General features: G+C 43.9%; 3 protein-coding genes across 3 annotated transcripts; 2 read left to right on the top strand and 1 right to left on the bottom strand.

Annotated features, from left to right (window-relative positions):
• Window positions 1–188: 188 nt before the first annotated feature.
• K444DRAFT_570460 (uncharacterized protein) lies at window positions 189–1,688 on the bottom strand. The gene is made up of 2 exons (XM_024877268.1): window positions 519–1,688; window positions 189–448 (listed from the first exon to the last, which is right to left on the bottom strand). The coding sequence occupies exons 1-2, from the start codon at window positions 1,668–1,670 to the stop codon at window positions 335–337; spliced, it is 1,266 nt and encodes a 421-aa protein (XP_024730856.1). The 5' UTR covers window positions 1,671–1,688; the 3' UTR covers window positions 189–334.
• A 2,343-nt stretch (window positions 1,689–4,031) lies between these two features.
• On the top strand, window positions 4,032–6,212 carry K444DRAFT_618412 (uncharacterized protein). Its single transcript, XM_024881318.1, has one exon. The coding sequence runs from the start codon at window positions 4,113–4,115 to the stop codon at window positions 6,102–6,104; it is 1,992 nt and encodes a 663-aa protein (XP_024730855.1). The 5' UTR covers window positions 4,032–4,112; the 3' UTR covers window positions 6,105–6,212.
• Window positions 6,213–7,577: 1,365 nt separating this feature from the next.
• Window positions 7,578–8,096, top strand: K444DRAFT_132520 (uncharacterized protein). Its single transcript, XM_024870464.1, has one exon. The coding sequence runs from the start codon at window positions 7,712–7,714 to the stop codon at window positions 8,012–8,014; it is 303 nt and encodes a 100-aa protein (XP_024730854.1). The 5' UTR covers window positions 7,578–7,711; the 3' UTR covers window positions 8,015–8,096.
• Window positions 8,097–12,913: the final 4,817 nt, after the last annotated feature.

The following is a 12,913-nucleotide window of genomic DNA, read 5'->3' as shown; positions in this document are numbered from 1 at the left end:
CTGAGAAAATATGGTGATTATGACCGGCTCGAAACAAATACTGTACTAGAACAAACTCCCTAAATGCCCTGGGACTTCCGAGCCTGAATTTTTTTTGATGTGCTGTAAAGATAGCTCGAAAATTTCAGCCTAGGAAGATCCTATTGGCGGAAGCTATCAGATTGAGCCTTGGAGAGCTTCAAATGGTACTGTAAAGTGTGTGTATTCAGTCTGCGGAAAGAAGAGCTAATTTTCAGAGTGCTGAAAGCAGGTAGGTAAGAGCGCTGAGCTCGGGGCATACACGTGATACCCCTGTTCCCATCTAACAATAGCCCACTTAACCTTGCCATCTATCCTACCACACACTGGCCCTGGTCGGGACGTAGATAAGATGATGTTCGTTAAGAGGATGGCCTCTAGAGGGAGTAGTCCTGAGCCTTCCACTGACGGTCATATGTGCATGGCAATGCTGTTTCGTGATTGCCGTTAGCCACTTACTCAGAGTCAAGAGAGGTATTTGGATTCGGTATTTTACTTACCCCTTTGACACCTTGCGAGGCTATCCATCCGACTCCGAGACAGGCTTTGATCCCTGCACATTCCCTCACACAGTCCATGACAGACGAGCGATCATACCATTGCTCTTCCCGCCCGTCTCTGGTCGAGACGTTACACTTCCTCTTAAACTCAACCCCTCCGACAGTAAAGGTATCATGCCCGCAACTCCCACTACATAAACTATTCCAGCTGTTGTTTATGCATGCACTGTCCTGGGCAGATGCTGAGTCAGTAATTCCTCCACCACTTGCTCCCGCTTTGTCTTGGGCATCTTTCAACTGCTTCTGGAGACCGTCTCTTTCCGTATCGCGTTGGCGTGCAGCATCGGCCAGCTGCTGGCGGAGCTGATCTTTCTCGGTTGTGCATTGGGAATTGGAGTTCGTCAGAGCAGTGTCTTTCTCGCTCTGGCACTGCGTTCGTACAGTATCTGCTTGTTGCCGGAGTTGATCCTTCTCTGTAGTGCATTGGGACTGAGCTTGCTGGGCATCTGTATCAGCTTCTGCACGTAGCTTATCCTTCTCAGCTGCACATTGAGAATTGGCATTTGCGAGAGCTGCGTCTTTGTCTTTCTGGCACTGAGCATTGGCGTTGGTGAGAGCTGTGTCTTTGTCTTTCTGGCACTGAGTATTGGCGTTGGTGAGAGCTGTGTCTTTCTCCGTCCGGCATTGTGTTTCCCCTTCTCTCTGGAGCCGATCCTTCTCAGTCGTACATTTGGATTCAGCTTCCCGCTTGGCAGCGTCAACCAGCTCCTTGCAATCCTGCTCTGGATCAGGCTCCTCGGCAGTTTTCTGGAGCGTTAACCAAGAGCCCACCTTCATTGGTGCTGGGTATTTCTCTCCCAGCAAGCTGCATTTTTGCTTAGCGCTCCAAGAAGCAGAATTGCAGTGGGGGGTTTTCTGGCACTCTTCAGCGCATTCCTTGACGCTAGAGGCGCTAATGGGGGATTCCCCGCCGTTGAAAAACTGGCCGCAGGTATACTTGAACACGACGCCCGAGATGGTGCCCTTGCCACTGCTTTGAGGTGTCGGGCAACAGGCTTTGAAGCTTGCCGGGCCTGCTGTGGTGAAGCATGTCGCGGACGCGGTGGTGCCTACCCCTAAGAGGGTAACCAGGAGATAGAATGTGAAATGCATGATGGTATAATGTGAAAGAGAATTTGAAGTCGATAGCTAGGTGGACTAAGGGGTGGGAAAGAGTTATAAGTAGGACTGCTGAGCAAAAGCATGTCTCGCGGAGAACACACTACTTAGCAAGCCAATCGACTATGCTCTTGATTCTGAAGTTCCGAACTGACTAAGTGGCATAAGATGTTGTTAGCGGCTTGCAGTGGTTGTATGTTTTCCCTTGCCAACCAGTAACAAAGAGGTGGCATTGCTCGTTTCGCCAAGATAGATTTTTATTTATTGACACGGCAGCTATGCAGAGTGCAGATCAGGAAAACTGCTTCCGATTTTGAACCCTGAAGAAGAAGCAAGACATTGTGACTTCCTAATACTTGCTAGGTCTGAAAATCTTCTCTCGTTCAAGATTCAACAGTCGTAATCTCAGCGTCTGAAAATCACGAGTCCAAAGATGATAATAACCGACAAGGTCTCCTATTCATCAAGTTTCACTACCCCTCAGCTCACGGTCTCGGGCATACTGAAGATCGACAATGGAGTTAAAGTCAATATGTCTGGGAACCCATAACACTAACTTTAGTTTTTGCTACGTCCATCAGCGATCTCTGTCGCTTTGCGAGCGGTGTGTTAGCTTACGAGCTTGCTAATAACCTAGCACTAATAGATATAGAGTTTTCTTTGGCGGTTGAATCATGAGAAGTTGTTGAGGAGGTGATTGAACTCTGCGCGCATGCAGCTTGGCACCCCTTAGTTCTGGTGTAGCAAGCTCGGACTGCACCAATTCTCTCAAATTTAGCCATCAGAAGTTGTATTGTATTATGGTTCTGGTGGTCTTTCGAACTTTTCTATGATGGCAGTTTGCTGATCACTTGTTAACTTGGTAGTATCCCTTCGTCTGGCGAGACATAGTCCACGCTAGCAAGGGGGCCTGGCTCAGACTAGAAAGTCGTAGCTTCGGTTAGTCATCCATTGCCTTTTCGCCCTGTGTCAGGCCCCCTTACTAGCGTGGACTATGTCAGACGAAGGGATACTTATCTATCAATTCAAATAAGCAATATACTTGTCAGTCCTTGGTGGACGAGCATGTGTTATCACTTTTGTCTTGAATCATGGATGACAGCTCCTTCAGGATACACCATATACTAGCCCCTAATTTGTTGAAAATTTTCAAACTAAAGCTCCAGCATAGCAGAAGCAGTACGAAGGTCGCGGCCAAAAGTTATTGGACAGAACGAATACGAGGCGTGCCTGTACTTCCAGGCTCAACGCCCTAAAGCTACAGCGCTACCTAGCCTATAGCTGGGCCAACAACCACTGAACTACAGTGAGACTCGCTGAACACGCAAGGCGCCTCGTATTCGCTCTGTCCAATAACTTTTGGCCGCGACCTTCGTATGTACTTCGCCAATTAGCGACGCGAACGGACCGAGTCTTCGGCGACCGAACCATGCATAGTTCGCCGATCAACGAGAAACTACGAAGACAACGGCATAAAGTATCGGGAATACAGGGCATTGGGAGACTTTCAGGCTCTCCAGCGTACAGATCAAGGTAGCACACTCGCTACAAGGCCCTATATTTCCAGGCCCTTCCCCTAAAAGCACTTTTACGCCTTCGACAAGGGCTACCACACCTTTTCAGGGCTTCTTCCCTGTACTTACAAGGGAGCCTTCGCTAAAGGGGCCTATAATAGTTGCTTGTTTAGCGTCCGAGGGCTGTGGTTGCTCTACAAACAGCGCTATAACCCTAGAAGATCTACTTACCCCATGCGAATGTCTTATAGCGCCTCTTTACGTAGATTTAGGGAGCACTACCTAGAGTTATAGGGGCTTGTAGCGAGTTTCTGCCCTAAATTCACACCATGTAGAGCGCTGAGGGTCAAAATGCCCTGTATTCCCGATACTTTCTGCCGTTGTCTTCGTAGCTTATGGCTACTCCCGTTCCCGCTGATCGTCGAGTACCTACGATGGTAGCTAAATGGCTGCTCCCGCATCCGCCGATCGCGGGTAACTAGGTAGCTTAATGGCTACTTCCGAATCACATCAAGATTCAATAGTTATAGTTTCAGCTGATAGCAGAGAGCCACAGATATGCAGCGTGTGCGGCTGGCTTGTGCCGATCGACTTTCAACTGCACCATAACACAATAGTGGATCGAGCCAAGCTTTTAAATGTGATAGAGTGGCGTCAGTGGTTTCTGTAGCCTCAAATCTCGAGATATTCTGACAATGATCCTGCGCATCTTCTAGACTGAGTGATGCCCCTTCGCTCCTTCCGCTTCCGGTTGGCCAATTACACAGCTCTGCTGGATTGGTATGAGCCGAGCTTTGAACTTCTCGAGCTGATCCCTTTCTTCCTTCCTTCCTTCCTTTCTTCCTTGAGACTATATAACAACCCCAGTGGAAACCCCATCACTCTCATCATTCTCAAATCCATCATCTCACTATTATTCACAATGGTGAAACTCAAACTACAGAGGACTTTCGTCGCCGCTCTTCTTTCTGCTCTCTGTCAGGCAGACCAAAACATTATCTCTTCCTCCGTACGACCCAAGTATAATCTTGATCACATCAAACCCTTGACCCATCCCTCCTCAGGTCAAATCAAATGCTGTCCCGAGGGCACGCTTTTTGACGGCGAGTCTTGTGTGCTAGGTGTCCCCAAATGCCCCGACAACACTTTCTTCAAGGACAACAAGTGCGTTTCCACGACCAAGCCCAGCTGTCCCGGCGGAGAGGAATTCAACGGCAAAGTCTGTATCACCGAGGAGGCTCCCACCTGTCCTCCCCCAACTGAGCTTCAGGGCAAAGTTTGCGTGTCCAAGACGCTGCCGTCATGCCCCTCGGGATTCAAGGTCGAAGGCAATGTCTGTGTCTCTACCCAACAGCCCCTGTGTCCCGACGATGATCTCTTCAACGGCAAAGATTGTGTGAGCGACACTGGACCACTGTGCCCGGACGACAAAACCCTCCACAATGGCATGTGCATCGATAAGCTGCCACCTAGCTGCGCCCAGGGAAGCCACTTCGACTCGCACGTCAAACGGTGCGTATCTCAGCAGGGCCCCGTGTGTCCTGAGGGGACCAGCCTCCAAGAGGAAAACTGTGTGTACGAAGATGGCCCCTCGTGCCTGGACCCGACGGTCTTCAACCCTAAGACCAAAACCTGCACCTTGACGGAGAACCCGTCCTGCCCGGAGAACGAGGAGTTCGACAACGGCAAATGCTACTCGTCGACGGGCCCATCCTGTGACACCGGCACGGCCCTGTCTCTCGACCGGTCGAGCAACACCGCGCGCTGCTGCCCACCAGGCATGGCCTGGGATGGAGAAGTGTGCGCCATTGACGTGGGTGAAGGCAACTGCCCCCCTGGCCTGATCAAGGTCGGGACACGATGTGAGAAGCAGGCCGTAAAGCCCCCGACGTGCCCGCCGACCTTTAAGCGCGATGGAGCCCGGTGCGTGTCGCAGGACCCGCCGGCTTGCCCTCCCGACTCGACACGGGATGGGACAGTTTGCTCCTCGGCCGAGCGTCCTATTTGCCCTCCGGACGCGAAACTGAAGGGTGGCGAGTGCGTGACGACGGAGGCCGCTGTCTGTGCCGAGAACACCAAGCTCGACGGGGACCACTGTGTCAGCTTGGATGGCCCGGTCTGCGAAGAGGGCTCCCGCTTCGACGGCACCAATTGCGTGGCCCAGCGGCCCGGGTGTGCTAAGGGATCCTACTTCAACGGCGAGGAGTGCCTAACGGTTAGCCGCCCGGGTTGTGCTAAGGATACTACCTTCGATGGCCACCGCTGTGTGTCGGAAAGCCGGCCCGAGTGCCCTGCCGGCAGCCTGCCGACTAATGGGACCTGCATGACCAACAAGAGGCCCCAGTGCCCGCCCAAGTCTGTGATGGTAGGTAACGCGTGTGTCACTGGGCCGCCGGATTGTGGTAAGGGCCTCACCTTTGACGGCACCCAGTGCGTCACGCTGGAACATCCCGGCTGTCCTCCGGGCTACAAGTGGACAGCTGGCGAGTGTGTGAGCCAGGAAGGGCAGAGCTGTGAGCCCGGCTATTCGCTTCGCCACGGCGAGTGCGTCTCCGGCGTCCGGCCCGGCTGTGGCCCCGGGACTAGCTTCAACGGAACCGCTTGTGTTGGAGGTGAGCCTCGATGCGGGCCCGAAACTTACTTTGACGGCACGGAATGCGCCTCCGAGCACACCCCGGATTGTCGTGCAGGCCTCAGGTACAACGGCAGGAGGTGTGTCGCGGAGATCGATCCTGCCTGCGAGCCGGGGACTCAGTGGCATGCTGCCTCTAAGGAGTGCGTGGGGGAGACGCCACACTGTCCCTATGGCCAGCGATTCAATGGAGAGCACTGCGCTCTGGCCTCGGATGAATGTATGGAGTTTGAGTTCTGCCCAGCCAAGGGGTCAGGAGGCTTGCAGCCCACCTCCAGATAGGGTGATTTCCAAAATATGCTGATGCGGATCATCACTGTGGTATTATCTTAGTGTTCAAGCCTGGTCTCGGCTTGTGGCTCTTGCTTTCCTACGCCTTTTGTTAGTGCAATTTAAATAGAAAACTAATCCATTGAAAATTTCACTTTGCAATAACTGTCGCTCTTACAACGCTTAATGCTTGCTATTCATACCTAATTAGTCCTTCTCCTTCTGCTTTAAATTTTCCTTTTGTGACGCCCAGTTTTATAAAGACAGGTAAGTCACAGGGACGTCTGCCTCACATATTATAAAGATGTGTGAAAGCTAAAGGGAGTCTCTTAGAATCTAAAGCTACTGAAAGAAGAAAAGGAGAGAGGGCCCTCAATATATATAGGTCCTTAAAGGCTTAGCTCTGAGGATCACGGAACTAGCGGAGATTAAGGGATCTATAGCTCTTCCGATGCGCGAGATGGGATGCATACCGAACACAAATGCTAGCACAGACAGACACAAGAAGAGGCAACCTCTCTTTCTACTTGGGCGGGAAAGCACCATCTGACCCGGAGACATGGACACCAAATATGGAAGCAGTACGAGCAACGATCAAGTTTGCCATTGCAACAGGACGACTAGACGGGACGTAGAACAGGCAGCCAACACCCCACAATAGTAAATCCCATCTCATTCTCTCACCCCAACTAACCCCCAGCACCCTCGTGTCCCCAGCAGGTCTCGCTTCAGTTGCCGACGATAGGATATTGAACACTTGGAGGAATGATCTTCAAGCTCACTTGCTACTAACCACACACGAGACCTCGTTTGATCAAGGCAATTACTGAAAGTGGAAAACACTGGAAGAGGCATTTCTGTACGGGCTTCAGGAGGTCATGGAAACACTGAACGAAGTGGATTATGTAATATAGACTAGGGCCCTTTAGGTTTAGAACCGGGCGAATAAACTTCATCATCATCAGTTAGTAGATAATGTATCAGCGCCCTCCTCTCAGATTTTAACACGCCATCGACTTAATGGCAGCACCTGTAGATCATCTGCAATATAGGACCCCATAATTCTTCCTTCAAATGCAGTTCCCGCTCTTTGTATTTGTCATTTTCGGCGAAGATTGGTCGTAGATGGACACATAGGCCGGGGAGGGGGACGTTGTTCCTTGGGATCGCGGTTGTTATTCCTGCTACGCCAATCAATACCGCGCCCCAGATTTACAACGCCGTGTAAATTATATCGTTGGTTGTAAAACTCGCCAACACCCATTTCAGCCCAATGAAAGGACTATATTTCCTGCCAACACGATTTATCAGCATCGAGAGGATGGTGTAGATTCTAACGAAGAGAAACACAGGGGCGGTGACGATGAAAAAGTATTACAGGATAAAGCTATAGACGAGGAAGGAGATGGCGAAGAGGACTGTGGTTATTATAGCTAAAGCAGTGGAGGGAACGTAGCCGTTGATAACGATAGGGGCTCTAAGACAAGAGGAGGTTAGATCCTCTCGACCTTTACAGGGCGGAGGAAGTTGAAACAGGGAGAAGGTCATGGACGTACTAATTTAGGCCCTAAGGATCTGGTGGAGGGATATCCGGAGATCCGTATCCTAGCATATCTCATATGTCTCTTTCGAGGTGTTGTGCGTTGAACAAGCTAAAAACTTCTGCTGGCAGAGCCCATCTTCCGGACAAGCCACCGATCCCGAACCTGCGGCTGCTGAGGCCGGGACGGAGGTCGCAACGCAAGGAGTGGGTGAAATGGAGGAAGAGACTCTATTTGTTGATGACATGCCAATTGCTGCTGATGGTGGTAGGGGGCGCCGCGCTGAGGAGCACGAGCTTGATGACAGGGCATGCTGATGGGTCTGCCATAAGAGATGAGACGAGGACTATACGTCGTGCAAGTACGCAGAAACCTGATTGAAATTCTCGCCGTGCAGAAACAATAGAAAAGGCTGCAATGGCTGCAAGCGCCACGGCATACCACTAAATGGTATCCATTTCCGAGAGGTCCTGATAAGATTGAAATATGGAGATCGAGTTTACAGTAGGGTGCAATAAGTTTGCATCCTTGTCTAGCGTGCCAAGCTTTTCTAACCCAATTTGTATGGGAAAGGCTTGCCACTTTAGACAGGTAAACAAAGTGTCCTACATACTATTCAGAATGGTTCGATGCGAATTGAGCCCGCAGATACGCTTACGTATTTTCGAGCTATCTATATTTGGATTATTACCAAATCGGATCCTTAAATTATACCCTGAACTCAACCTCTCTATAATTAAATCAATAATACGGCGAGAGGCCTCACGTATTAATAATGCCTCCAAATCATACTCTGGCAGACTACAAACTCTTATAGAAAAGTAATAAGACTATATATATAATATAGTCAACTATACGAATCCTTATATTAAAATAAGAGACCTTCTTTGCGAAATCGATAATATTATTAAGAAACGATTACTATAAGAGCTATTACAAGAGATAGGGAAAAGGAAGTGGATATAAAAGAAACGACCTATAATTACTATTACCTATACTCAGGTATAATTAAACTGGGCAATTCGCCATTAGACATATATACTCTATAATTAGATAAAAGTCTCGTAGTCTAATAAGTATATAGTTAAAAGAGGAATAAGAGTAAAACCCATATAGACTTTTATATACCCAGAAGATTAAATACTAGTAAGAGACATATAACCTGTCCGTTATACTAATAAGGGAGTAAAGAAGATACTTTGAGTAGTATTTGAGTATAATTAGTATACAGGATTAGTGCCTCTCAATAGCAATCCAGAAGCTACTTATAGAGGAGTTATATCTTGGGTTATACGGGCATTATATAAAGCTTTTCTTCCGGAAATTATAATTAATAGCAGAGAGTTTATATATAATAGAGCTGGCCCTTATTATAGTTTAATTATAAGGAATATCTTAAGAGAAATAGGGATTAGAGTAATAGAATAGCCACTATATTTTCTTGATTTGAATCCAATTAAGAACCTTTGGGCTTTAATAAAGGCTGAGCTATATCGATTATACCCTGAGCTTGAATATGCCCCAGATACGGAGGAGACTTTGGATATATTAATTAGAGAAGTGTTACGATTCCCAGATGCCTCCTAGGCATACGTAATGCGGCCGCCTCGCTAGGGAAATATGCTTGGAATGCACTAGAGATATTTAGAAGGCTAGCCCCTTCAGGACTAGCGCACTATAGGGTGCATATACTCCCTTGCAGCCTCCTGTATTCTAGTTTTCCCTTCCTTAGCTTTGAATCGTCTTCGTAAGGGACCTTCTACCTTGCTTTCCAAGCCCTGAATACCGTACCCGTAACAGTATTCAAAGCTCATTCCCTTTAATCCTATAGAGGATTTCAAATAAACTAATTCAGAACTATCAGAAATATAGGTACTGCCAAAATAACGGAACCTCAGAAACTCGAGTAATAGACTCCAGAATAATAAAAGCGAAAAGCTTTAGAACCCTTAGAGGAATTAGGTATTTATATCTTTATAAATATATACTAGTAATATATTAGAAACCCCCCCAAAAACCCGAAAAATCGAAGAACCTCGAATAAAGGCTACTCTTTAACCAAGTCCTAGAGTAATAGGCACTTACAGGCCAGTAACCTGACTACTATTCCCAAGCCCTATCCTATAACCTTATAGGCCCTATATATACGCCGGCAACAAGACTGCCAGGGAGGATACGGTAGAGGAAAAGAATAATAGGTCGATTTCCCAGGATATTATATAACTAGGAATTATATTAACTTCCGCCAAGGCTTCCGGTAAAGCTCTTGCTAGTTCAGGTTGTCCCGTCGGCGGCCCTTCCCGAATCAAACGTCCCGTTAGTATTCCTGGAGAATTTATAGACGAGTCTATAGAAATAGAACCCTCTGCTTTTATTATAAAGCTTCTGGAGACTAATAACTATATTACTACCAGAGAGTTATATGAATAGGCCAAGAAACCTAATACCTTACTCTCAGATATTAATATTATTATAAAGAGCTACCGGAAGAATATCCAAAGAGCTATTTCATATAAGAATACCTATAGTTATAATAAAGCTATTCTCGAGAATACCAAGCTCTATAATACTAAGCTCGAGAATAAAGTCAAATACTATATGGCTATAGTAAATCGGCTTATAGTAGCTCTAATTACTTCTGCTCCGCCTGCTCTAATTACTCCGAATTTTTTTTAAAAGAATTCTGAACTATTTCCTGCTTATTCCCGTCCAGGATCCCCTATATCTTATACTTCCTTTAGAGATACTAGAGTTACTAAGCTCCTAGATCTAACTCTCTTTACTAGAGATTATACTATCTTTAATAACTAGCTAGTTTAGATCAAGAATAAGCTATAAGGAAATACTGACTTGTATTCCTTAGAGGATCTCAAGATTATCTATATTTCTAGTAGATTTACTAGTAATACTCTTGCCCTAACTAATCCTTATATAAACGAAGATAGTTCGAATTAGTACTATTAGCTCTCAGAGTTCTATTCTTATCTAAAGGAGTTATACTCTAACCCTAATAAGATATATAATACTTGCTATGACTTTGGCAAGCTTTAAATATACTCTAGTTAAGTATTTCAGGAATTCTATACTTTCTTCTTGTAATTATCTATAGAAGGCGGTATTAGTCTTTAAGATATTAAGTATAAACTAAATAAGAAGCTTCTACCAAAGCTCTAGGAATTAGTATATATATACTATAATAATTTATCTATTAATACTACTCACTTTGCTTAATACTATACTACTAATAATTAGCAGATTAAGGCTATATACGAGAAGACTAAGGAGTATAAGAAGGCAAGAGCTATCTCAGCCAAGTTTACTTCTGGTACTATATCTCTATATACTTCTAAGGAGTATATTTCTAAGGAAGAGCCCAAGGAGCCTATATTAACTACTCTTATTAAGTATGTATTTCCTTATAAGTACAAGTAATATCTTATAAAAACCAAGGATCTCTTGACTATTAAGTATTATAACTATAACAAGTTCGGCTACTATACCAGATACTATCTGCTTTTATATAGTAAGGAAACTAAGGTAGCTCTCTCTAGAATTAAGCCAGGCTTAGTTCTTATTCTACCGGAATATACTATTTAAATAGAGTATTTAGAGAATTCGAGTTCTAATTCTGGTATAAAACCGGGAAATAAGTATTCCTAAAGAAAGTCTCTACTTTAAGGGCTTATAGTATGGATTTGGTAGAGATTAACTTGACTTGTCTAATAGGAGAAGATATTCTTATAATACCCTATACTATTAGTATAAATGAATTAGGAATTAAGTCTTTTTCCCTTATTAATACTAGAGCTAATAGTTATGCTTTTATTAATATAAAGCTTACTTAGCTTATAGAGTAATTCTTAGGAATAAAACTATAACCTCTTCTCTTATCCTATACTATATGCGGTTTTAATAGAAAGCCAGCTAAGTTTGCTAAGAAATATATAGAAGTCTTATTTCTAATTAATAGATAAAGCATTAATATACTTATAATTATCCTAAACCTTGGAGATTATAATATTATTCTTAGTAGGAAATAGGTAATATATATTAATATTCTAGTTAATTACAGAAAATATAGGCTTATATAGCCAAAAAACAAGCCTAAATCTGTATAATTTGGTTATATTATTAGTACTTTATAGTAATAGCTAGAGAAGTAATCTAATAAGAAGTATTAAAAGGATACTAATTAACGAGATTCTATTATAAGCTATTCCTAGAAACCTTTTATTCTAGAACGGTCTTTCTTCTTCCAAACTAATTAGAGGGAATTATATAAGACTATAGAAAAGAAGCTTCTATAGTCTAATTAAGATATAATACCCAAGCAAAAGCCAAAGAAGCAGAAAGAGGTCCTTAATAAAGAGTAAATATTAGATCTAGCCATTCTTATCTCTATAGTATTTAATTATATAGCTAAGAGAAAAAACAATATTATTAGTTAAATCTCTATTTATAAGATTAATAAGAAGCTTAAAGCTCGGAAAAAAGAAGCTATCCCTGGCCCAGAAAATTAATAACCGGGAGAAATAGAGCTTTAGTGGCTATAGAGAATATTATTTCCGGAACTCAAGAAATATACTTCTGTTTTCTCTAAGAAGGAATCTAATACTCTTTCTCCCTATAGATTATATAATTATAAGATTTAGATTAAAGGCCTAAAGGGAACCGAGAGTATTAGATATTAATCTCTCCGGTAGTAGTCTATTTAAGAGCTTCTAGAAATCAAGAATTTTTTAGAAAATAATCTAGCTAAAGGCTTTATTAAAGCTAGTTAGACTTCTTTTATTTTACTAGTTCTTTTTATAAAGAAAGCAAACAGAGGTTTATACTTCTGTATTAATTTCTGCTACCTGAATAATATTACCCGGAAGAATTAATATTTCTTTTCTCTTATTAATAAGACTTTAAGTCAATTATCTAAGGCCAAGATCTATATTAAATTAGATATTTGCTAAGCTTTCTATTATATAGCTATAGACCCGGACTCTCAGGAGCTAATAATATTCCGTATCTGCTATAGAGTATATAAATGTAATATTCTCTGGAAAGGCCTTATAAATGGCCCGGCTATATATTAATACTATATAAATAATATACTCTTTAAGTATCTAAATAACTTTTATATAGTATACCTTAATAATATTCTCATTTATTTAGAGGACCTAGTAGAGTATAAATAGTATATATGAAAAGTACTAGACCGCTTATATCTTACTAGCCTTTAAATAAATATTAAGAAATCGGAATTTAAAATTATATATATAAAGTATTTGG

Source organism: Hyaloscypha bicolor, assembly GCF_002865645.1.
Source record: "Hyaloscypha bicolor E unplaced genomic scaffold K444scaffold_136, whole genome shotgun sequence".
In the NCBI taxonomy this organism is placed as follows: Eukaryota; Fungi; Ascomycota; class Leotiomycetes; order Helotiales; family Hyaloscyphaceae; genus Hyaloscypha; species Hyaloscypha bicolor.
This window is presented reverse-complemented; position numbering and strand designations above follow the sequence as displayed.